The sequence below is a fragment of the Crotalus tigris genome, unplaced genomic scaffold, assembly GCF_016545835.1.
Source record: "Crotalus tigris isolate CLP2741 ecotype Arizona unplaced genomic scaffold, ASM1654583v1 scf7180000024341.3516292, whole genome shotgun sequence".
Classification (NCBI taxonomy): Eukaryota; Metazoa; Chordata; class Lepidosauria; order Squamata; family Viperidae; genus Crotalus; species Crotalus tigris.
Genome location: NW_024100511.1, coordinates 3,313,075 through 3,338,864, shown reverse-complemented (window position 1 = coordinate 3,338,864; position 25,790 = coordinate 3,313,075). Strand labels below are relative to the sequence as shown.

The window sequence follows — 25,790 nt, the reverse complement described above, 5'->3', positions numbered from 1 at the left end:
CTGATAACAAGGAGAGAAAAAATCTAGTTGAACAGTCTTTTAGAATTGACTTTACCTGCTTTTGTTCTTTCTGTATGGCTGTCAGATGTAATAAGCCCAAAACTTGAGTGTGATAATTATTTCTCTTGAGCTGAGCAACAATTCTTATTTCAACAGTGCTGCAGTAGAAACAGTCAAAAATTAGAAAGAACCAAATTTGATTGATAGGATTTCTTAACATTCATTAGGTAGATAAAATTTAATGACTTGAACATAAAATTACTGAAGTTAACTGACAATTTGAAAAAAAAATGATTATTTTAGATAGGTAGGGAATGCTGATACATTGTTTTAATAACAATGTATTCATATTTTAATTCTAAAATGCTTGCTAAATATAACATTCCTTCAAATGTCTGAATCATGTTGTTTTTTTATTTAATTGGAGCTCTTAAACTGTTACTATTGTATATGTATTTGTAAAATAATTTGGTCTTTATCATACTAGAGACCAACAGCCCTGCCCTACCTGAACCCTTTTTTCAGAAGGTCCAGGAACACCAAGCAAGACTAGTAGCTTTTCCAGTTCTTTCAGCACAGTCTTCCTTTGAAGATTCTCTTCCAACAAGGTCATGCTCTGTATCACCAGAGAAAACAAAAGGCAAAAATTCAGTGTTGATAGGGCTTTCTACAGGTCTGTTTGATGCAAACAACCCAAAGGCAAGTGTTAAAATCTTTAATATCTTTCACAATCTAAATCAGAGGTCCCCAATCTTTCAGGCACTAGGGACCGATTTCGTAGAGAAAGGTTTTTCCGTGGACCGGAGTGTGTGTAGCTTTGTATGCTGCCTGCATCTTGCGGATGGGGCTTTGTTTGTGCGGACTAGTTACTGGCATGCCACGGCCCGGTACTGGTCCACAGACTGGGGGTTGGGGACCCCTGATCTAAATCCTACAACTGAAAGCAAACATATATTATTTTATGAATAGGTTAAATCACATAAGCTAATATAAAATGTTGGGTTTCAGTTATTCTATAAGCTTATGACTTTCTAGCTTCTCAGTTTGCATATACATGTATGGATTAATTTGCTAGTAGATATAGATTTTTTCTAAATAATTATAAAATTATTATATCTGACAACCTGTACAGCAGGGGTTTCCAACTCCTTGGATACAGACTGGTATCAGTCTGTGGCCCGTTAGGAACTGGGTTGGAAGTGAGCTATGGGCAAGGGACAAAAGCAAAACCATCCCCCCCCCCCCGTCCATGGAAAAATTGTCTTTCACAAAACCAGTCCTTGGTGCCAAAAAGGACACTGCTGTACAGTACAAGAATTACATACAAAAGTTTTCATATTAAAAAGACATTTTGTAATGTTGGAAACAGATGGCATTCTGGGAAATTATGTTTGAAATAGAAATTTTATTTAAGAATTTAAAAATTGTGAAAAAGTTATGTTTATTACACAATAAACAGTTCATTACATTACATATTGTTATAAACTTTTATTACATAATGAGAAAAAATCAGTTTTGTCATGAAAACTGATATAGTTTAACCTATTCTATTAACAACCTCTAACTTCTTCTCATTGCCAAACAATATAGTTGCTTCATTCTTAGAGATAGAGAAATAAAGATAAATTTACTTTGTTACAATATTTTATATTCAAATCTTGATTAAGATTCTATCTTATCTTGTTATAAGCTTTGCTTTTTTATTTAATCTATTCATGTAATGCATTCTTTCATTCCAGTTGCTGAGGACATGTTCTCTTCCAGATCTTTCAAAATTATATAGAACATTAGTTGATGTTCCCAGTGTTGCTGATGTCCAAAATCAAGAGAATCTTGAAATTGATGATGTGGAAGATGTACCAATTAAAGAACATTCAGATTCTGAAGAAATGTGAGCTATTCTACTTCATTAAAAGTATTTAGAGAATGTGTTTGCCAAAGTTTTCATGAGAATTCAAACAAATGAGAGTATTAATAAAGGGTAATTTTTTAAAAAATGAGTTGTTTACTATCCCAGTCTGGTACTCTTCAAAGGGCTGGGACTGCAGCTTCCAGAGGTCCCAACTAGCATGTTCAGTGCCTCTTTTGTCCCGTGTTTGGTCCCCTGTATGTTTGAGGGGAACCAGCTTGGAGAAGTCTAGGTTATGCTGTGGCATGTTGGTGTCTTTTATCAGGAAGGGAAAACAGTTCAGAACATACTTTGAACAGTAATAAAAATGCAAAAATAAAAAAATCTAACTATTTTCTATTTCTTTACAGTGCGTTAAGTATTAATGCACCTGATGGAAATCATTCATCACTAGTTGTAGAATACAATAATTGGAAAAATTGGTATGTAGTAATCACAGAAGGGTGATCACCCATAGAATGGTTGAGAAAGGAAACTGAATGTCTGTTGCTGCAAAAGTCATTCTGAAAGTGAACACAAAAGATTTTGAGAAACAGGCAGAATGTCTACAGACTTAGACACCATAACAAGTTTTCATTTATGCATTTTGTTATCTTCATTAACAATGATAGCAGGGCTTGCTGAACTTATAGGTCAGGGGTGTCAAACTCGCAATGTCATGTGATGTGTCGCGACGTTTCGTGACTCTTTTTCCATTGCTGGCAATGGGGTAGGCACGGTTTCGGCATGATGCCACCCACGGACCGGCTCAAGGTCTTCCCTGCCTGCCTCTCCCCCTCAGCCTTCTGAGTCTTCATATCCTGGATCCACTTGATCTTTGATATACTGGCTTGGTCATTCTTACCAAGGGTCTCCTTCCATGGCATCCATCCCTAAAAATAGTGTGAGAGTTAGGGCTCTCAGAACTTGTGCTGTCTTTCTGGTAATTAGCAGGTAACAGGTAATTAACAGGTAAACTTATATATTAAAATGTCAACATACTTTTTGTAGCTGATAAATGAAGACCTATTCCAATCAAAACAGCAACTTTAAAAGAGAAATAACAAAAGAACTTCCACTACTTTAGGAAGAATATAAGATAGTAGTGGGTCTGTTACACGTTTTTATTTTTTAAAAAAATACTATAGAGAAATTGGAATGAGATTTCAATTTATTCCAAACCACAAAAAATCTTAAGAGAAATTATTTCCTCTGGCACACTCTGGGATATGCATAAAAGTACAGAAAATTATTGATTTGGCAGATATAAATGATGTAAAATGAGGGTTCAAAACAACACACAAAAGCAAAACAATCATCTGAATTTAATCCAACAACTAGTTAAAACATTTTTATATAATATTTTATTAGTTTTCTAATTTTACAATCAAGTATTTTAAAAGCAACATGGTGACTGGGTTAATCAATAGTTGAATAACATACATCTTAAGTATAAATCTCAAGTTACAACATCAAATATTTCCTCTCCTTTTCCCTTAATATCTATTACCCCATATTAGGCTAATACAGTTCTTATTTTTATCAACTAAATAAAAACATCTTTGTTACATTTATTAATAATTTTAGTTGATACATATCTTACTTGTGTTTGCATTCAATCCTTATATACAATCAATGTTCTGTATTGCTTTCTTCCCAAGCTTTAATTTTCTGTCAATATTCAAATTAACATTTGGTATTTATAATTTCCAAGCTTTAGGTAAACAAAGTTTCCCTTATCTCAACTTCTTCCTTTTTCCATTTTCACAACAAAATCTAATATTCTAAATACACATCTTATCTATTTGAATATAGTCTTATTCTGTTTTCTAAAATTTATCTATTTTCCACCATATTAAACCATCATTAATAATACAGTATACCCTATAATAAATCAAAACATAGTATTGTCTGGGTTAACCAATAAATCAGTAATATACATACATTTTTTCCTTTAGGTCTAATTTTTAAAAGCTCAAATACTCCCTCTCTTTTTCTGGTAATATCTATTATCTCATATTGGGCAAACAGAATTCTTATTTTCAACTGATTTCCAAATATTTTATATTAGATGACCAAAATTTCCCTTATCTCAACTTCTCCCTTTTCCCTTTTCATATCTAAGTCTATTAGTCTTGTTACATATCTTACCTATTCAATTATAATGTTATTTTATTTTCTAAAAATTATCTATTTTCCACCATATTCAACCCTCTAGTTAGTAATATGAAATCCCCTCTAATAAATCAAAACCCTTATTTTCTTCAGTCTTACTCTGGCTTTCTTTCTTTGCCAACTAACCTTCCCTGTCAATGCTTCTGAATCATCATAGTTCTCCCTCTATTATTATATATATTATTTGGAATAAGAAAGACCAGTTGGTTGTAGTTTTTTTGGAAGAACTAGCCCATTTGTATTCATAGATCGCCTCCCTATTACTCCAATTTCCCACAATTGTCCTGATAGGTTTCTCTTCCATTCAATCTGTTCTTCCTTTTCCTCAAATTTCTTCTGATTTTTGTAAAAGGTCTTTTCCACTTTCAGCGTTGTCACTCCTTTTTCTGATTTTTCCATTGGCTGAATCTATTGGTCAGTTGAGTCCTCTGTCTTAGTATTTAGTTGTTCCACTTCTCCTGTTATTTTCTGCATTGTTAGTTCTTTGGTTGTAGTCAAGATCTGTGTTTGTATATTTAAGCTGGCATCTTGTTCCTTGATGTTGCATCTTATTTTGTCACAAGCTGAAAGAATGGTTTCGTGTATTGATTTCAACATGGAAAGGATTTTTTCCTGATCTTTATCCATATTCTCTTGATAGTATGTTAAGTTGAAGACTTTAGAATCAAACTTTAAGAATAGTTTTTTGTTTTTTATAACTAAGTATGGGACATCTATTTCATGTATTATAGGTGGCCTTTATAGTAGAAATTGTTTGTCAAGTAAGAGTTTATAGTCCAAGGTATTCCATCATCTCCTGTGATAACATATGCTTCTCAGGTAAAGAAATAGGAAAGCAATTCCCCACGTATAGCTCTGAAAGTCAGTAAAAGTTTGCATTCATAATACAAACAAGTCAGATATGCTGCGCAAAAGTTCCTTCTTTGCAGCTGAGATTTTCACAGGTGGTAGCTGTCAAGGTTAGAGAAGTTTTTTTCTGGCTTCAAGCCAAGTCTCTTTTAAACAATAACAAGTAATTCCATACTTCACCACAAGATGTCTGTTTAAATTTTTTTAAGTCCAAAGTTTTTATGATAGTTTTTCAAATCTTATTTTTTTTTAGATAAAAACAAACGTCTCCAGTAAGAATAGGAACACTTTTCATCCCCAAGTTTCAAAAGCATATATATCCAATTAGATTAAAATTGTTCTTACAATTGCTCTTTTCCCCTGGTAGTTAGTTGCCGCTGTTCTTAGAGGGTAGGGTAGAAATTCCCTTCCCTCTCTCCTCACAGGGGAAAAAAATATTTTGGGCAGCTTTTACAGGAAAAAGTACTTAGACTCTTAAAGAGAAGATCAGATCTCACCCAGTTTCATCCGCGTTGTTTAAAGGTGCTTGGTGGTGATTTTGACTTCAGCTGTCAACAGCTTAGTGACGAACCATATTGCTATGGCTGGTCTTTCCCCCACCGGTTTGGAGGGCTTCCCTGGATCCAACGGAAGGGCCACCACCCTCCTGTGATCAAGCAGGGGTCCCCTCCTTGCTCGTCGCCCCTACAGAGTGACTTTTGACCCTTTCCAGGGTCCCCCAGTGGGACAAAATCGGACGCGAAAGATGGAGCTCGTCTTCCAGCGTCCGCGGCACTGCAATGGCAAACTGAAAGTCAGCTAGTTAAAAACATATTGACTTACTTCTATCAAAATAATAATTTTTCTTGAATTTCACTGCTTCCTTTTAACTGGGCTTTACTTTTTTCTCTGGAAATTCCAATCTTTAATCTGAAGCTTTCAGAAACGGTGTTAATCTCTTTTCTCAGTTTTAGTCCAGCAACAATTTCTTAATTTCTTCATCAACTTCTGCTCAGTGTTTAAAATAATTCAGATTTTTCCTTCTCAAAGACAGAGCAAGTCACCTTCATTCAGGAGATGTACTGTATATATTTAAACTAAGATACTGGTTAGCATGTAAGCTGATGTCAGGTATTAGTCGTGAATGTGAAGGTTTGCAACTCACATTCTCATCAAAGTAGTACATCCAGTTGCACAGTTATTTGTGAATTTCTTGGTTTATAAAGCAGTTCTTAAATATTCAAAACCTATGTCTTGTAACAGTTTGTATCCATTCTCCTTTATCTCAGTGGCTGCATACCATTTTTGTTTCGTAAAAGCTAATTATTTTATTCATGGAGAGAAATAATCACATTTAATTAAAATCTTTCTTGTGTTCTTGCAAAATGGTTGAGAAATTCAAGTTTAGAATTTGGGATTTTCCATTTATTTGTTATAACCACACACCCTGTCCTGAAATAGAAACTTGTTTGCTCACATATATTATATTTCAGAAAATTTCTCTTCTTGTTAAGGCCTAAGCAGGCCTCTCTGCTAAGATCTATCTGTATGACAATGAGACAAAGAATGAAGTTTTCAATTATGACTCCTTTTAAGCTGAGAAAGCGAAGATAACTAAGTTTGTATTGGCTTTTCTTTGTCAATCCAACTTACTTGCACTTCGTATTACTGATTTCAGTGTTAAAATGGTTCTACTTCTAAAGCAAAGAACCTCAACTGTTTGAATCCATAAGACTGAAGTTAAATTGAATAAATGGAAAAGAAATTATCTGTAAAATGTTCAGCATTCATCTAAGCATAATTAAGGTCCAATTCATGTGATACATTTCAGTCTATAGCATATTTACTTCTATAAAGCTGTTCACTTGAACAAGATCCAAAACTAAATTTATGAATGAGTTGATCACTTATATTTCCCATATCTGTTTAATATTTCTAGTGCAAAATACTTTTCTGATTATTATCCACATGATCAGATAAGGGTGTAATTTGCAAATCATATAAAATATCCATAGAGTGATTTTAGTGCAGTAACTACATGACAGAATAACCACATGGCAGAGTCTTTGTTGTCTATGATCAGTATTAGCTATTATTGTGGATAAAAAAACATACTTTGCAGATTTAGCTTCAACATTTCTGAAAAATTTATTCTCTTGATTAAAGTAATAGCCAAAAACATTGTATTACAGTATTTTTGGGGAGACAGATACAGATTTGCAAGAGCTTCAGGCATCGATGGAGCAGTTACTTCGAGAGCAACCCAGTGATGAATTTAGTGAGGAGGAAGAAACAACATTAAAAGCTGAATGCCTAGGAAATGATACAGAGGTGGAGGAGGATGGCAACAATTTCAGTAGTGAGAGTGCTTTTAATGAAGAATGGCATTCAGGTAGGTTTCAGTTCTGTAATTGTTTTATAGAAAGCTATGTCTGAAAGTTTGTGAGTCAGTCTTCACCTTGTATGATGTTTAAACAAAATTAACGTCAAGGACAAATCATTAGGACTATGTTGAGATAATTGAATTATTGTTGTCCATGTAGATAATTGCAAAATGGCCATTAAAAAGAGAATAGTGTGGTACTCTAATATAGATTGCCCATTACTACAGATGTGAATAAGAATGTTCTTAAAACAGATCATACTGAAGCGCTGTCCAATATACCACTGCATATTTAGGACTAACGGGTCAGCATCCTTCAAAACTGATGTTTCTAATTTTATAGTGCAACAGTTTACAGGTAGTGAATGTCTTATCACATTTGACTTTGAGATTTGTGCAGTGTGTGAAAATTGTTGAAGGTGTGTATAGTCTTAAGTTATTCAATTGGATATACAAAATAGTTAAGACATATGGCAAATATTTGAAGATTTTTCAGTATGATAATGGGAAACAATTATTTATTTTCCATTGGTTATAATCAATCTCAAATATTATGTCCAGTTTTGGACATGACGCTTTAAGAACAATTCAGAAAAATTGCTAAAGACTCAAAGAAGATTAAAAGTTAAAACTTATGAAGAAAGATGAAAAGAACTGAGGATGTTTAGATACAAGGGTGGAAATTCATCCTTCAGATACCCGAAAAGATGTTGCAAGTAATTCAAGACTTGTTCTTTCACATTCCAAGTACAGGGCATGGAATAATAGATTTAAGTTACAAGAAATTAGATTTTGATTGACTGTTGGGAAAAATAATTAACACAGCATTTAAATTATCCAAAGCTGGTGGGTAGCTCTTAATTGGATGGGTTTCAGCAGAAGGTAGACAGTTGCCTGTATGCTTTAATTTTGATTCCTGTTCTGAGTGGAGAGTAGAATTCAGTGCCCTTCAGGGTCCTTTTCTGATAGATCAGTGGTTCTCAACCTGTGGGTCGGGACCCCATTTGGGGTCGAACGACCATTTCATGGGGGTTGCCAAACAAGGATGTCTGCCATTTTTCCCCCTTTTCTTTGGCCATGCCCCTGGCACCCGGTGATATATAAGTGGTTGGGGGTCACCACAACATGGGGAACTGTATTATGGGGTCGCGGCATTAGAAAGCTTGAGAATCACTGTGATAGATGATTTTAATATTATAACATTTCTTACTTTCATTAGTGCTATTTTATATTGAGCAAACTTTTAATAAATATTGCCATAGGAATAACCTGCTTGTGTTGCTCTGTCCCCAGAATTCCATTGTGCAGTTAAGTGGGAATTACTTAATATAATCTTCTGAAAAAGATCTGATGAAATTCAAGGCAGCACAATTTAAAGATTATTATTTTCAATATACATGTCATGTCCTCAAAGAAAATCATTGTTTCCCTATGCCTATTCCTGAATCTGTAACCTTTCTTTATGGCCTGCCATTCTGTTGGGAGGGGGGATGCTTTGGGGATGCTTTGCACTGTCTTGCTATTGTACCCTTCCCCCAAGGAATGGAACGTATCACCCTTATCTGAGAGACAGTTGCGCTTGGAGCCAGAAGGAAATGAAAGCAAGAGAGACCTTGAAAGAACACACCAAAGAACCCAGTTACCAAAGCACTATGCCACCTGTGGATTGGCTGGAATTCAAATTAACACTGGGACTCTGGGGGGAGGAGTATTGAATATTGCTTTTAATATACTGCTTTCGTGGGTTTTCCTCAGACCTTGTCTTGTTTTCCTTGCTATCACTAGCCCCTAATAAAAGTTCCTTTTGAGACAATGCCTGTTTCAAGAGTTCTGCTTTCTTGGGTGGCTTAGCTGAGGCAAGTCCTTACATAAGGCAAGGTCTGCATAGTGCCCAGCCCAGAGAGGCAGCTGCTCTACCGAGGTGGATTGCAACCGATGTGCCCCTTCCTAGCAGCAAAATGAAAGAGGGCAAAATGGAAAGCTGGAGCAGAGATATCGCTCTGGCAGACCCCGGGGAAAGCACTTCCAGGGACCTGGGAGTGGCGGAACGCTTGGCAGAAGGTGATCAAGCTAGGTGGTTGCTCAGGGTCAGAAAGAAAGAACACTAGGAAGGAAAGGCTCAGAAAATAACTGTCACACAAGGCAGAGGAAAGAAGAAAGCAAAGAAGAAAAACCAAGAGCCTACCTCTCTTGAAAAGGAACTAGTGGATCCAAAGTCAGAAATGATGAAAGCAATCTTAAAGCAGACAATGGAATAGGTGCAGGAGTCCTTCAAGGAACTAAAAGCCCAACTGAAAGAGCAAACAGAATCAGAGGAAGAAACAGAGGAGGAAGCTGGTAAAGAGCTAACGGGGCCTGCGGTGGCGGCTGCCCCCCCTGCAGTAGCAGCACAATGGGTACGACCGCCCCAAAGACCCAGAGGGGCTGTACTCCAACTGGAGGTGAAGCCAATTCTGTTGGGGGTGAAATTCGACAGGAATCCCAAGTGATTGGGGTTCTTCCTAGCCCAGGTATTCACCTACATTCAGGTATGCAGGAGAACCCTGAGGAAAAAGAGTGATCACCCTAGCGATGGAAGACACTGCGGCTGACAGGATGGTGACCCTCTACAACAGCAATGCTCCAGAACTAGGAAATTTTAACTGGTTTATGGCAGCCCTCCGACACCACTTCAAAGATCGCCCAGCAGACCGGAAAGCTCATGACCGCATAAAAACGGTGAAGCAAGGGCGACGATTAGTAGCTGAGTACATGGAGGAATTCCAAGTTGGCCAGCTGCTTAAACTGGTCAGAAGACATCCTGGTGAGCTATTTCCAAGATGGCCTGAACAAAGACCTGTACAATGCCTGTGTAGCCCATGAAGCCTCCTGGCAGAGAAGGTGGAAATAGATAAATGCAAAATCAGCACTGCCCGGTGAGAACCAGCTTCAATCCAACACCTGAGAGGAGAGGTGATACTGTACGGGCAACATTGACCCCACCCCACTCCATGGCGGGCTTCAAATGTGGAAAGGAAGGGCATTGAACAGTCGGCCGCAGCAAAGGATCAGCGAAGAAAGGTGACCATCAACTGGTGGGAAGACCCACACTGCACCCAAGGGAGCTGGTGATAGTGTTCGAGGAGTCCGTAGAGCTCCCCTGGGTCCGCAGGGTAGAGGGTCAAGCTCCGACTCCACCAAATGATGACCTGGGGGTGGTGGAGAGTGACTACGAGAATGACTCCTTGGTAAGTGGGCCGATCAATCCCCTAACCATGCCCTTAGAACTGTCCATACCAGGCACCGGTAAGAGAGTAAAGTCAGCAGCTTCACTGGACTTGGGATGCACCTGCTGCTTAATCAGCTCAAAACTGGTAGGGAAGTTGGGAATACTTCTCAGGAGAGTCAAGACCCCAATCACTAACAGAACGTCCTAACCGCGCTTCGCGAAAGCCAGGAAACAGGAACGTTGCAGTATTCAACAAGCTTTATTCACTATGTTGAAACTAAGTTAGCACTGGAACGAAGCTCCATTCATTGCCCTAAATACATTCCTCCACCACACCCAGAGTACACACCCCAATTGACGGTTAATTGGTCATCTGGTATCCACCTGTCCCCCTCCCCATACCTGCCTTGTGATAGTCCTCCACCTTACCTACTCCCCGATCCAGCTAGTACTTATGTTCAAACCTTACATTGAGTCCACGCCCCGATCCAGCTAGTACTTATGTTCAAACTTTGCATTGAGTCCACGCTCCGATCCAGCTAGTACTTATATTCAAACCTTGCATTGAGTCCATGCGTTCCATTCACGCCATTCTCATCCCTAATGTCCCACTCAATCTCTTCCTATAATACCCCCTCCCGGTATCCAAGCGTTGTCAGACCCAGCGTCCCAGTTCCCATCATTCACAGAGTCACGGTTCCAGCAACATAAGCCATAACAGTTTTAACAGCAGTCGGCTTCTCCATATTCCATTTCTATGTAGCCTCCATCCGGTTATGTGCTGGCAACATAGGATGTTCATGTGACCCGTTCAGCCGCCGCTGTTGGCGATGTAGCTCACGAAGCTACCGGACTCGGCTGGAACACAGGGTTAACTGGAACATTCTGGACTTTGGAAGGTAAGTATCACACTGGGTCTGACATTCGGCCCCCCTCACCACAGGGCCCCCTGAAGGTGAGAAATGGGAAATTGATTAATCATGCCAATGTTCACATACAATAACCTTTCTAGTCACCCCCTGGTTTGTGTGGTAGTGCTCTGTGATACCGACGGATTAGATCAGGGGCGGATATATCGTGTTTTTCTACCCAAGAGGCTTCGGACAGAGGGTATCCCTTCCACAATATCAGATAATAGAGTCTACCCCCCCTTACTCGCGAATCAATTATGTCCTGTATTTCATATCGTCCTGGCGTAACAGGTCCTGGGGGTGTCTCATGGGACGGTCCTCCCATGGGTTTCAACAAACTTACATGAAAAACCAGGTGTATCTTATCAAGTAGTTTCGGTAAGTGGAGCTTCACCGTCACAGGATTGAGGATCTGGAGTATACGAAATGGTCCGATGTATTTTGGTGCTAATTTTCTGCATGGCACCTGCAACTTAATATACTTGGTTGACAAATATACCAGGTTGCCTGCCCATAATTGAAATGGCATTCTGCGACCTTTATCTGCCTGATACTTTGGTGTCTGAGCTGCCCGCTGCAGAGCGTGTCGTACTGTACTCCAAACCTTACCTACTCACGACAACCACTCATTTGGTTGACCGACCTGGGTTTCCCGGTTTCTACTTTCCGGTGGAGTAATATCATGTCCATATACCACTTGGAATGGGGTTAGGCCAGTACTTTTATGTACCGCATTGTTATACGCAATCTCCGCAAATGGTACCAAATCTACCAAATTGGACTGTTGGTAAGACACGTAACATCGGAGATATCTCTCTATAGCCGCATTGGCCCGCTCCGCCGCCCCATTAGTACAAGGGTGATATGCAGAACTCAGCCCTTGTGTGGTACCAATAAACCTCAGAAATTGCCGCCAAAAATGAGCTGTAAATTGGACACCTCGGTCCGAAATAATCCGGCGAGGCGCCCCATGCAGTCGGAACACTTGGTGTACGAACATTTTAGCCAATTTCCTCGCCGATGGTAGTCCCTTACACGGTATGAAATGGGCCTGCTTTGAAAATAAATCTACCTCCATCCATATAACTGTATATCCTTTTACATTTGGTAAATCTACTATAAAGTCCATCCCAATGTCCTGCCATGGCCGAGTTAGATTAGACACTGACTGGAATAATCCCATTGGTTTTTTAGGAATTACCTTCGCCTGTGCACAAATATGACACCCTTTCACATAGCTTTCAATGTCCTTCTGCAAACTCGGCCACCAGAACTGCCGTCTCGCCAAATGTAATGTTTTCAAAAACCCAAAATGGCCTGCTAATTTGGAATCATGGCACCGGTGGTACACTCGGTCCCGTAACCGCTGTGGAATGTATAGTCTATCACCGTGCCAAGCTAAACCATCTCGGTAGGTCAACAATCCAGGATTAGCTAGTGACCAAGAGTCATTTAACAAAGCAGACTTTACTTCATCCTCGAATGCTGTCGTTTTTTCGCAGGCATCTGCTCGTATGACTTCAACACTGCCAGAAGGCATGATAGCTTGGATCACCTCTTCCTTTTTGCTGTCGTATTGTGGCAGACGTGAGAGTGCGTCTGCTAAGAAATTCTTCCCTCCTGGAACAACTTTAAAATGAAACCTAAATCGTTGGAAATATTGCGCCCAACGAACATGTTTGGGAGCTAATCTCCTCGGTGTCTGGAGGACCGTTAAATTCTTGTGGTCTGTCCACACTTCAAAGGGATGCTGTGCGCCCTCCAACAAATGGCGCCACGTGGACAGGGCCCATTTCACGGCAAACGCTTCCTTTTCCCATACCGCCCAGCGTCTTTCTGTATCAGTGAACTTCTTGGAGGTATAAGCGCAAGGTTGTAGAATACCTTGGTCATTGCGCTGCAATAATACCGCTCCGACTGCCACGTCGCTCGCATCGGCCTGTACAACAAACGGCCGCCCCGGATCTGGATGTACTAATACAGGTTCTTGAGCGAATAATGTATTTAAGGACTCGAATGCTCTTTGACAAGCAACAGTCCAGTTCAAGGATTGTCCCGGGCGGGGTTTCCCTGCAATATGCTTGGTACGCAATAGCTGGGTCAATGGGAGTGCCACATCAGCAAAAGAGGGAATAAATTGCCGATAGAAATTAGCAAACCCCAAGAACCGTTGTAATTGACGGCGGGTCTTTGGGGCTTGCCACTCTAATACAGTTCGTACTTTACTGGGATCCATCTCTATACCGGCTGCTGAAACTCGGAATCCTAGGTATTCAATGCGCTCCTTGTGAAATTCGCACTTTGATAGCTTACAATATAGCCGGGCATCTAACAATTTTTTCAGCACAGTGCGCACCAATTTCACATGCTCCTCCAATGTTTGGGAATAGATGAGTATATCGTCCAGATATACCAGCACAACCCGGTACAGATGTTCGTGCAAGCCATGCTGGAATGGGCTCCCTCTTGTACTAGGAAGCAATTACAGAGCTTCTTCATTTGCACAAATTGCACTCCCCATCACAAACCTCTTGAAAACCAAAGGCAGGGACAAACCCAAACCCAGCCAGCCGCTGAAATGGATAGGGGATTGTCAAGCAGTGTTTGAGAAACTAAAGAGGCTTTTCTTGGCAGAGCCAGTACTGAAGCACATGGACCCGGAGAAAGTTTTTGTTATTCAGGCTGACGCTAGCGACATGGCCGGGGGAGTGGTTCTCCTCCAGAGAAACAAGGAGGGCCAACTGCAGCCTTGTGCTTACACCTCTAAAAAACTGTCTGAGACTGAGCAACGGTGGGCGGCCTGGGAGAAGGAAGCCTATGCTGTGCGATGGGCCCTTCTGATCTGGAGGCATTTTCTAGAGCAGGGCTTTTCAACCTTTTCACCCATTGTACCACTTTTAGGATACGGCAATATCCAAGTACACCAGTCGCCTAGAAAGGTGTCAAAAACTTGATGACCCCCCCAAAAAAGGAAAAAAGTGATAAAGTATAGATAGTCCTCAATTTACAACAGTTTGCTTAATGACTGTTCGAAGTTACAATGGCACTGAAAAAAGTGCCCCCCAAGTCACAACCGAGCAAGACACCTGCCTGCCTACCCAGTGGCGCTCTTCCTCCTGTTCAAGGTTTTCATTGTTGTGAGCATTTCTGTTGGGGATTGGCAGTGGAGGTGGGGTGGGAAGTGTTTGATTTTTATTCCACCCATCTGCTGGGTGGTTGCCGCAGGGTTTGGTCACTTCACATGACCCTGGGACACTGTGACCATCATAAATATGAATCAGTTGCCAAGCACCTGAATGTAAATCACAAGACCCTGGAGATGCTGCAACATTCCAGCTGATCGGCGCTTCTTCTGGGCTCATCAGAAGTGCCAGGATCAGCGCTGAGCTCCAGCTGGAGCCTGGCGCTGATCCTGGTGCTTCCACTGAGTCCTGACAGCCCCGAAGAAGTGCTGATCAGCTGGAAAGCGGCACTGATCCTGGTGCTTCCGCTGAGCCCTGACAGCCCTGTAGCTCCAGCCATCTCTCTCTCAGGCTTGTGCGGTGCTGCCACTGGTTCAATTCATTCCCCTCCCCTGCTACCACTTTTCTAGGATGATCACCTACCACCTGCCAAGTGCCAATGTACCACATGTGGTACCCATACCACTGGTTGAAAAGCTCTGTTCTAGAGGGGAGTAAAATACCATTTCAGGTGTGGACTGATCACAAAAATCTCGAAGCTATGAAAACCCCTAGGAAGCTGTCCTCTAAGCAAGCAGGTGGTCTCAGCATTTCCACCTTCAATTTTACAATTCATTACCTTCCTAGGAGCAAGAATTTCCCGGCAGATGCTCTGTCTAGGATGCCAGAATACAATAGTGCTAAATCAGAAGTAACCGCACCTTCTTTTCCCTGCTATCACTAGCCCCTAATAAAAGTTCCTTTTGAGACAATGCCTGTTTCAAGAGTTCTGCTTTCTTGGGTGGCTTAGCTGAGGTAGATCCTTACAATATAATATTATTACCACCTTGCAGATTAAAAAATCTCATTCCAGTCTACACAGTCATTAATGATTGGTTGCAATCAATGGTTATTACATAGATACAAGATCTTGATGTGAATTAACTAATTCTTAATAGGTGTAAATGTGAATTGATTTTATTTTGTTTTTTAATGTTAAATGCTGCTTGAGTTTGTGTACTTCATTTTTATAAACTGGACGTTTACGTCTCTGTTCTTGAATGACAGATTCTTCCCCCTCCTGGGAATATTCTGTGCTTACAGATGCCTAGACAAGATCTCTATGGTTAATTTTTTAATATTCTTTAGTATATTGTACTCTAAACTTGATACTTTTGAAATAATAATTGTAAATGCATGGAAATGAGTGTACATTGTAATTAGTTCTTAAAAGTAATTGAATTTAACCAATTTATACTGATTTAAATAAATGATAAATGTTTAGATTGCATTGTTCCAAGCAGAGTAGTGACTACTACAGGAGCTATGGTAGTGCAGTGGTTAGTATGCAGTGTTGCAGGCTGATTCTGCTCACTGCCAGGAGTTTGATCTTGACCAGCTCAAGGTTGACTCAGCTTTCCATCCATCCTTTGATATAATGAGGACTCAGATTGTTGGGGGCAATATACTGACTCTGAAAACTGCTCAGAGAGTGCTGTAAATACTATGAAGTGGTATATAAGTCTAAGTGCTATTACTATTGCTACTTTGACACTTACCTATGCAGCCATATTGTTTTATTGTTATATTTGCATATGGTCATATGAAACTATAAAATATTCAAAATAAGTGTGAGTATAACAACTTCAAAATTTAGTCAGGAACTGGAAAAAAGACAAATAAGTATTGCTACAATAAAAATTGGAATGCTAAAATATTTTCTTATATTTTTTATAGACAATAGCGATGGTGATAATGCCAGCGAATGTGAGGAATATAATAGTGTGTTCAGTCATCTAGAAGAACTGAGATATAACCTGGAGAGAGAAATAGGTTTTGAAAAATTCATCAAAATTTATGAAGAAATAAAGGTTTGTAGAATGTTTAATATGAAGACAAGAGAGCAATTTTTAAAAAAAGATTATTAATTTTCCAGTTTTACATTTACATTTTTGAAAAGCGGTGTGGTGGTTGGGTTGATTCATAATTCAATAACATACAAATTTCTTTAGTACAAATCACAAACCATTACATTAAATATTTCCTCTCTTTTTCCCTTGGTATTTACCGTCTCACATTTGAATTAATACAATTCTTATTATATCAATTTAATACAAATAGCTTTCTTACATTTATCAATAATTTTTAGTTTATTCATATCTTAGTCATTTTAACATTCAATCCTTTTAGATAATCAATGTCCTGATAAGTTTTTCCCAATTTTTAGTTTCCCATAAATATTTAAATTTAACATTTAATAGGTTTTCAAATTTTAAATAACCCCAATTCCCTTTATCACAATTCATCCCTGGATCTTACATCAACTGGTTATTATTAATACAATATAATACAATACAATATAATATTCTTATTTTCTGATAATTTCCAAATATCTTAAATTTAATAACCAAAATTTATCATTTCAACATTTAATTTCCTCTTTTTTCTCCCAATATACTATCTTATATTTAAGCTAATAATTTTTATTATTACCACTAAATAAAAAACATATTTGTTACATTCATCAATACATTCCTAGTTTATATATATTTTAATTGCCTTTATATTCAATATTCAAATTTAACTATTAATGTTTATATTTCCAAGTTCTAAATAACCAAAGTATACTTTAACTCAACTCATAACAATTTCTAATATTCAAGGTACACATCTTATCTATTTTGAGAATATTCTATTTTAATTCTCACTAGTAAGTCAAAACCCCAATTTTCTTCAGTCTTATTCTAGCTTTCTTTCTTTGCCAAATTGTATTCCATGTCCATGCTTTTGAGTCATCAAATAAATCTCTTTGTGTTATTATGTATGTTGTTTGACATAGAAAAAAACCATCTGATCGCCATTTTTTTGAGAGGACTAACAAATTGTCTCTCTATTTTTTCATCTTGATGTAGTTGTCTTAAACTGTTTATCTTCTCTTCAGTTTGTTGTTCTTCTTGATCCTCAGGTTTCTTCTGATTTATTTAGAAAATCTTTTCCCTTTTCCATTTTGTCAGTCCTTTTTCTGGGTTTTCCATTGACTATACTTGTTGATCAATTAAATCCTCAGTCATAGTATTTAATTGATCCACTTTTTCCATTATATTCTGTGTAGTTGATTTTTCAGTTGTAATCAAAATTTGAGTTCATGTATCTGGGCTGACATCCCCTTCTATTTTGTAACCTTTTATTTCTTCAGTAGCTATAAGAATAGTTTGGTAAATCGCTTTCAGCATAAAGAGAATCTGTTCCTGATCTTCCTCCATATTCTGTTAGTAATGTGTTAGATTAAAGGCTTTGCAATCAGAAAATATAAAAAAAAAATTCAGTGAGTATGGAACACAGCTGGGCTTCACTGCTGGTAAGTGTCTCAAGGTTATAAGTCTTATCTATTGTCTAGGCTGCCAGTCTCTTTTAAACAATAACAGGTGTAATATCAGGTTTAGCCACAAGATGTTATAGGGTCTCCCTATATTTAAATTTTTCCTTTAGGTCCGAAGTTTTTATAATCTTTTCAGCTTTATTTCTTTTTTATAAGTAAAAACCCAGATCTTCATTAAAAGTAGAAAGTCTTTTAATCCACAAACTTTAAGAAATAAAATTCCAATTAGGATCAGGTTATTCTTGCAACTTTTTAAAAACTCCCCTGGATAGTCAGTTGCCGCTGTTTTTAGAGGGAGGGGTAAAATCTCCCTTCCCTCTCCACAGGGGGGAAAGTACTTAAGGCAGCTTTTGCAGGTAAAGAAAATAGTTAGGATTTAAGAGAGGTAGATCTCACCCAGTCTTGTCCGCGCTGCCTTAAAATTGCCTGATGGTAAGTGTGACTTCGGCTGTCTGCAGCCTAGTGACAAGCCATATTGCTGTGGCCGGTCTTTCGTCTGCCGGTTTGGAGGGCTGCCCTGGATCAAACAGAAGAGCTACCGCCCTCCCACGATCCAAGGGGGATCCCCTCCTTGCTGGTCATCCGTACAGGGTGACTTTCAACCCTTTCCAGGGTCCCCCAACAAAGCAAAACTGAACGTGGAAGACAGAGCTTGCCTTCCAGACGTCCATATAGGCTGCCTCGGGAAGTCTCAAGAGAGCAAAATTATTATCTAATAATGATCTCTTTCATAATACAAGAACTCTTTTAATGAAATTAAGCTAATATAGTTATTTTTCAAATGAGTTTTAACATACAGTTTCTTAAGGATATTCTAAGTAATTCATTGTGTTCAAGAGCTGGAGGCCTATCTATGTTGATCCTTGATAATTTCTGGCTGGTAGAGAATCCTGTATGTCTTCTGCTAATCATTTTCTGAATAACATGATTTAGAGACAGTCCTCCATAACTTCTACTCCCCTTCCCAGCTTTTCCACTGAAAAGATAGTTTAATAATGACAGTTTCTGCTTAGACTTTAGCAAAAAAAATATTAGCAGTTATGGTGCCTTGTTGGATCTGGATGAGGAAAGTTTGTGAGCTTATAATATTTTGTTAGGTTAAGTTTCTATGCCTTATTTTCTAGGCTATACATGAAGATGAAGATGAAAGCATTGATACTTGTTCAACAATAGTTCAAAATATTTTAGGAACTGAACATAAACATCAATATGCTAAAATTCTCCATTTAGTAATGGCAGATGGAGCATACCAGGAAGGTAAGTATCTGACAAGCACATGTTCTCAGCATTATTTTTCTGCTGACTGCCTATTCATGGTTAGCAAGTTGTGCCATTTTTTTTGTTGCACGACAGTGGTTTCTATATACCAGTGATGGCGAACCTTTTAGAGACTGAGTGCCCCAAAACTGGCCCCGCTCCCACTACACCCCCTGCCCGCCCCCACCCTGCCTGCCCACAGGGCCACTCACTGCCTCCAGGGCCCACCACAGATCGCCCAGGTAGCCCAGCAGCGCCATGGCGGCCACGCCCTCTGCCTGTGCCACACAGCATCAAGTGTGCGCGATGGGGCGTGAGGGCAGAGTCTTGTCTACGCTGCCTGGCTGCCATGTCCTTGACTGCGCTGCTCTGCATGGGCCATGCTCGGGCAACTCTCCAGGGGCCTGCTGGTGAGGGGGTCGCAGGAGGAGGCAAGGCTGGGCAACGGCATGTGTGCTCACAGAGAGGGCTCCAAGTGCCACCTCTGGCATCCATGCCATAGGTTTGCCACCACTGTTATATACTCTAGAAAATTGTATATTTTTACTGGCAAATATTAAAGTGAATATAGAACTACTTTATAATATTTTAAAAGTTGCCAAATTTCTGCTGATTAATAGGATTCTATGCAGTAGTATCTTCAGCTTGGGTTTGCCCATTCTTTGGATAGAACTTAGTCTAATTTGTCATACTGCAATTTGTAAGTGTACATTTTTCTATTTAATGTTTCTAATGGAAATCTTATTAGATATTTTCATACTGCAGAAAGTAAATATACTAAAATGTACAGTGTTTTGTGTATTTATGTATATTGACTTGGTGCAATGTTAATATTGAACTTGATCTTTTGCCTGTTATTAAAAGAGGAAAAAACAGGATTTTGCCAGTTCCTGAGATTCTTTCATAACAAATATAAAACAATTTTACAGCTGCCTAATATTTAATACAAATTGAGTTGTATTGTTCCTAATACCTTTATCAAATCTAATTTAAAGGCTAACTAGGGTTATCATTAAATTGATGCATACCATATGCTAAATAAATAAGTTAAATTAATGCAGATCTAATATTACACCATGGTTAGCTTCTAAAACAGAGGTGGAAGGTTGCAGAAATAAAGGGAGAAAGGTACATGATTTTGCTACAAGCTAAATAGTCTTCTGATTGTTATGTAAATCTTATATTTGTAACAAACTATTTATTTAAATTAGTTTTTGATTCATATAAGTGAAGTATATGTCCTCAAAACTTTAATATATAAAACAACATGAATCATGGTAAAATTAAAAATTAAACTGAGAAGAGTGACGTATAAAAATAGCAGACTTGTTATTTACTTAATACCTTTTCATTATTTCTTAGAGGTTGGTGTTTGTCGTCTTTTAGTAGATTAGCATTTTTGAAAGTCTGCTTGCTAAACTGTTTTTTCCATAATTAAATATTTTAAAATTTTTCTTTGCAGACAATGATGAATAATACGTTTTGGTGACATTCTAAGCAAAAGCAGATGTATGAATTTTATTCTGTAATAAACTACAACAAAAATAACACTTTATTGGGATAGACTTAAAATCTTCTTGGTAGCATGAAGAAAATGGAAAAAACACGACTCTTTTCACCATTTTATAAATATCTGTTGATATATAGCTTCATTCCTTCAGTAACACATTGAAGGCTGTGTTCTATTTAAAATGAATTACAAGGAATAGAAAGACTGACTCAGAAATAATTTACCATTTGAAAGTATCAGGTATGAAAATGCTGATTATATAGTAGCTAAGTAAAGCAGTAAAAAGGAACAAACAAAACAATATATTTTTGTTTAAACAACCTTGACTGCTGTTGGTGGAATTTTTAAAGATGACTTTGTTTTCTGTTTAGAATGACAATTTTTCAGTAATACTACTTGATTTTAAGTGCATACAATATGGAAGTAATTTCCCTGAAATTAGTAGAACATTTTACATGCATTTAATAGAAACTATTTTTTTTCATTTTGCTGTAGAATATGTGTAAAATTATTTACAATTCTCAGTATTTATGTCCTAATCAGTTTATCATCTTTCTCTTTGAAATCCCTCAACTCAGTTTCAATACTACTTTTGTCAGCTTGCAGCAGAAGTGATTTTCCACTATAAATCAAAGGAGCTTTCAGGACGAAGTTTTCTTTAATTAAAGTACTGTGTACACAGCTAAGTCTGCTGCTTTTTTGTTTCCCTGTAACAAGACCATCCTAACAGAAACAAATGTAATATTGCTGTTGTTTTGAAAGTTAAATGCATATTCTATAGCTGGGTTGTTTAAAAGGGAGAAGCTGGATTTTATTTCCTCTGCTTCTCACTGAAAAGTAATTATTTAATGGGGAGAGAGAATTTCTGCAAGATGATGAATCAAAGCATTTATTGTATGTAACAGATAGTATTGACCAGCTGAATCAGCTGTATAACAGTGGTTTATGTTGAAAATATAATTCTGTATTTCCTGACTAACAATGGAAAGTGGAATGTATATAAACATAAAATTAAAATTTTAAAGTAATTCTAATTATATGAAATAAATATTGAAGGTGTTGTTTGTATGATAGTTTGGATTTTCTTGATTTATGCAGCTAATGAATTTCCATGTTTATATTGCAGGAAAAAGAAATAAAATTAACACATATTTATGTTTTGAATTTTAAACTAAAATTTAGTTTACACTCCAGGCAACTATAGAGAAATATATACATATCTTTTATGAAAATAAATGTAGGTTCCAGATGGCAAAAGGCAAGAAGCTTTGTTACTGACTATATAATGGTTAGTTGAGGTAAAATTGCTTTCCATGGAATGTTCACTGTTATATCTTCGGTTCTTTAGGCATTGAACAAGGCAGAGTGTTGAAACAGCAAACAAGTTTATTAACTCAGAAGAGAAGCAGCCCTAAAGGCTGCTGCACAGCTATTTATACAGTTAGCCTCTAGGTGGCAACCAATAGATTTAAAGTAACAGTTTCCTGCCCCAAGCCTCATTATCAGCTTGGAGACAGCCAGTCTGGCTTTCAGTAACAGCAACTGTTAAATAATATAGCAATGCAGGTCAGACATTAAGCAAGTGATTTAAAACAGTTGTGGTCAATACATTACACCCCTTCCCCCTAGATGGCTCAAACTCTCAATTGCTGGACATAGTCCTGCAGATATTTAAGCGGCCTTCTTGACCGTTCTGAATGTCTAGGGGGTGCAGGGGTCTCCCGGTCTACCTGCTCACCTGCCCAACTGGGTAGACCAGGACTCTGAGATCCAGTGAAGTCAGGTTGACTCGGGTCCTTTTGGCTGGCCAGTCCCGGTCGAGCCAAACCAAAGTCCAATCGTGCAGCAAAGTCTGCAGGGCTGTCTCTCAGTGCAGTTTGCCGGTCCTGTTCAGCAGATACTGTATCTGTCCAGGGGAAGCTCTCCTACGGCTTTTCCCCTGTCTCCTTGAGTAAGAGTTCTGCTGGAGTGTGCAAGCTCCTCTGTTGGGCCGCTGTCGCATGCCCTTTGCATGCGGCCCTCTTGAGAGGCCTGAGCCAGTGACTGGTTCGCTAGCCTCCGATGCAGCTGGTCAATGTGCCGGCGAATGACTTGCCCATCTTCCAGGACCACCTCATAAGAGAGTGGTCCTGACACCTTAACAACCATGGCTGCCACCCACAAAGCCCCTTGCCCGTAATTCCGGGTCCAAATCCAGTCACCCACTTGCAAATTCTGAGGTGCCTTTGGCTCAGCAGAGTCCGAGGCAACCCGGTCAAGATGCAGCCTGTCCAGCTTGGTGATCAAACGTTGGCCCCATCTGAGTTTGGCAGGGCTTCTGCCTGTGGCGGTACAAGGAGTTGTGCATTGGGAGAGTAGAAAATCTTCCAGTCTGTGGTGCCAATCCCCTGTGACAATCTGTTTTAGTGATTCCTTGGTTGTGCGGACCATGCGTTCTGCTTGGCTGTTGAGGCCGGGTGAAAGGAAGCCAACGTGGCGTGCCGAATTAGATTTGCCCTGAGGAAAGACTGGAATTCAGAAGCGGTAAACTAAGCCCCATTGTCTGAGACTAACACATCTGGAAGTCCATGTGTTGTAAAGATTCTGCACAGTTCCTGGATGGTCCTGGAAGTAGTCATAGTATGGACTGGTGCGACTTCTAACCATTTAGAATGGCTATCTACCACTATTAGAAACAGCTGTCCCTGAAAGGGTCCGGCAAAATTGATGTGGATTCTTGACCACAGTGTGTGTCCTCCCATTGGTGGACAGGGGCTTGTGGCATCTCAGGTCTGGATTGCTGGCACGTGTAGCAACCATGTACTTGGGCCTCGATGGCTTTATCTAGCCCTTGCCACCAAAGGTAACTCCTCGCAAATGCCTTCATCTGGACTATTCCTGGATGACTTTTGTGCAGAGACTCTGGGCCTTAAAGAGCTTGGGACTATGACCCTACTTCCCCAAAGGATGCACCCCTTATGAGCTGAAAGCTCATCTTTTCTCATGAAGAAACTCTGAAATTCTGGCCCTGGACATTTGTCCAACCATCCTGTGTGTACCCAGTTTAGCACACGACTCAGCGTTTTGTCAGTTGCTGTCTCAGCAGCTATGTCCCCAGCGTGAAGGGAAGATTCCCACAAATCCTGGATAGCCAGGATGCGTGCAGCCAGAGCTGGATCTGGCTCCACATGTGGCTGGGGCAACCTGCTCAGGCCGTCTGCATGGCCCATTTTCTTGCCCGGTTTGTGAATCATCCTGTAGCTGTAGGCTGACAGGAAGATAGAACACCTCAGCATTTGAGGAGACAGAATCTGAGGTGTCTGTTTGTTTGTGGTGAACAGCCCTAGGAGTGGCTTGTGGTCCGTGAAGACCGTGAACTGACGGCCATACAAGTGATCATGGAACTTTTAACTCTAGCCACAATGGCCAAAGCCTCCTTGTCAATTTGTGCGTAGTTGTGCTCTGCGGATGATAGGGTCCTAGAGTAATATGCAATGGGCTTCTGCCTCCCATCAGCCATAAAGTGGCTTAACACAGCCCCAACCCCATACGGGGATGCATCACATGCAATGCAGACAGGCAGCTGCTCATTGAAATGAGTGAGAAATAAGTTCGATGACAGCAGTGATTTGACTGCTTGGAAGCTATTCCCGTGGACATTGGTCCACTGCCACTGAGCTTGTCTATCCAAGAGCGGGTGTAAGGGCTCTGACACTGCGGCCTTGTTTGGGAGAAAGGCATGATAAAAATTCAGAAGGCCTAGGAAAGTCTGAAGCTCTCCCTTTGACTTTGGGCTTGGGGCCTGCTGGATTGCTTTTAATTTGGATTCCGCCGGATGAATGCGTTCGGCATCGATGCAGAAACCAAGGAACTCGGTTGACTCTACTCCAATCTTGTACTTTTCTCTTTTTAGTTTAAGTCCCGTGTCATGGAGTCACTGAAGGATGGCCTTAAGCCGTTCAGCCAGAATCTCAACCGATTCTCCAGCAATGAGGACATCATCGTAGGGGCAAACCCCTGGAATTCCCTTGAGCATGCGCTCCATCACTGCCTGGAACAGCCCTGGGGCTACACTCACCCCGAATGTAGGCCCTTAACCTTAAAAGCCCCCCTATAGGTGACAGTGGTCTGGGCTACTGCCGTGGCCTCATGCACAGGCAGTTGTTGATAGGCCTGTGCCAAATCTAATTTGGCGAACACGCAGCCTCCTTGCAATGATGCCAAAATATGGCTGACAACTGGCACAGGGTACACGTGCTGTTGAAGTGCCCTGTTGAGAGTGCACTTATAGTTAGCGCATATTTGTACTTTCCCGTTGGCCTTTAATGGTGTTAATATGGGAGTCTCCCACACCCCACTGTCTATAGGCTGCAATACCCCTTGTTCCACTAGCTTATGCTGCTCTGCATCAATTTTGGGTTTTAACGTGAAAGGCACTCTATGAAGTTTGATCCGTATTGGAGTTACCATAGGATCAAGCTTGAGGACGATCGGAGGACCCTTGTACTTCCCTAGATTAGGACTGAAAACATCCGCAAACTCTTGGCAGACTGCAGACAGATCTGCCTCTTGTGTTTGGTGAATGCCGGTTACTTGAATGCCCAATGCATCAAGCCAATCGAGCCCTATGAGGCTCATGCGTTGGCCTTCCACCACTACATCAAGTGGCTCCTTGAATTCCACCAGAAGTGTGACTTCGCCTTTGACCACAACTCGGGAGTTTTGGAAGTCTGTGAGTAGTAGATTAGATGGCTGGAGCTTGGCCCATCTGTTGCTGTGATGGCATAGAAGCCTGAATGTTCCTTGTGAAATGATGGATATGGCTGAGCCTGTGTCCAGTTCCACCCTGCATGGAACTCCCTGAAGCTTGACCTGTAGTCTAAGCTTCTGCTTTAGGGGGCGATGGGCACCAGTGCGGAATACGCTCCTTCGGCTGGAGCAGAACCCTACTTGGTGTTGACCCTGGGCCCCGGTACCTCTCATGAATGCATCTTTTTTCGGGCGGTCCCTCTGACGACCTCAGCAGACGGTGACGATGTGGCCTGGTTTGTCACAGGCCCGGCACATTGCAGTTTGGAATCAGCAATCCGCGCATTGATGGCAGCCTCCAC

The 25,790-nt window shown here is 39.9% G+C and overlaps 1 protein-coding gene across 19 annotated transcripts in view; it reads left to right on the top strand.

Moving 5' to 3' along the window:
- NEK1 (NIMA related kinase 1) overlaps positions 1–21,768 on the top strand; it is a 94,600-nt gene extending 72,832 nt beyond the window's left edge. For 10 of the 19 annotated variants that reach the window (XM_039326473.1, XM_039326472.1, XM_039326477.1 and 7 more), the window contains 6 exons: positions 488–699; positions 1,740–1,891; positions 7,084–7,283; positions 16,292–16,425; positions 19,058–19,190; positions 20,653–21,768. In XM_039326473.1, the coding sequence (XP_039182407.1) occupies positions 488–699; positions 1,740–1,891; positions 7,084–7,283; positions 16,292–16,425; positions 19,058–19,190; positions 20,653–20,666 (845 nt within the window). In that variant the 3' untranslated portion in view covers positions 20,667–21,768. Of the gene's footprint in view, positions 1–487; positions 700–1,739; positions 1,892–2,259; positions 3,455–7,083; positions 7,284–8,814; positions 9,088–16,291; positions 16,426–19,057; positions 19,191–20,652 lie in introns of those variants that run through there. The other 9 variants (XR_005554665.1, XR_005554664.1, XM_039326475.1 and 6 more) reach the window with 8 other exon arrangements.
- The last annotated feature ends 4,022 nt before the right edge of the window (positions 21,769–25,790 follow it).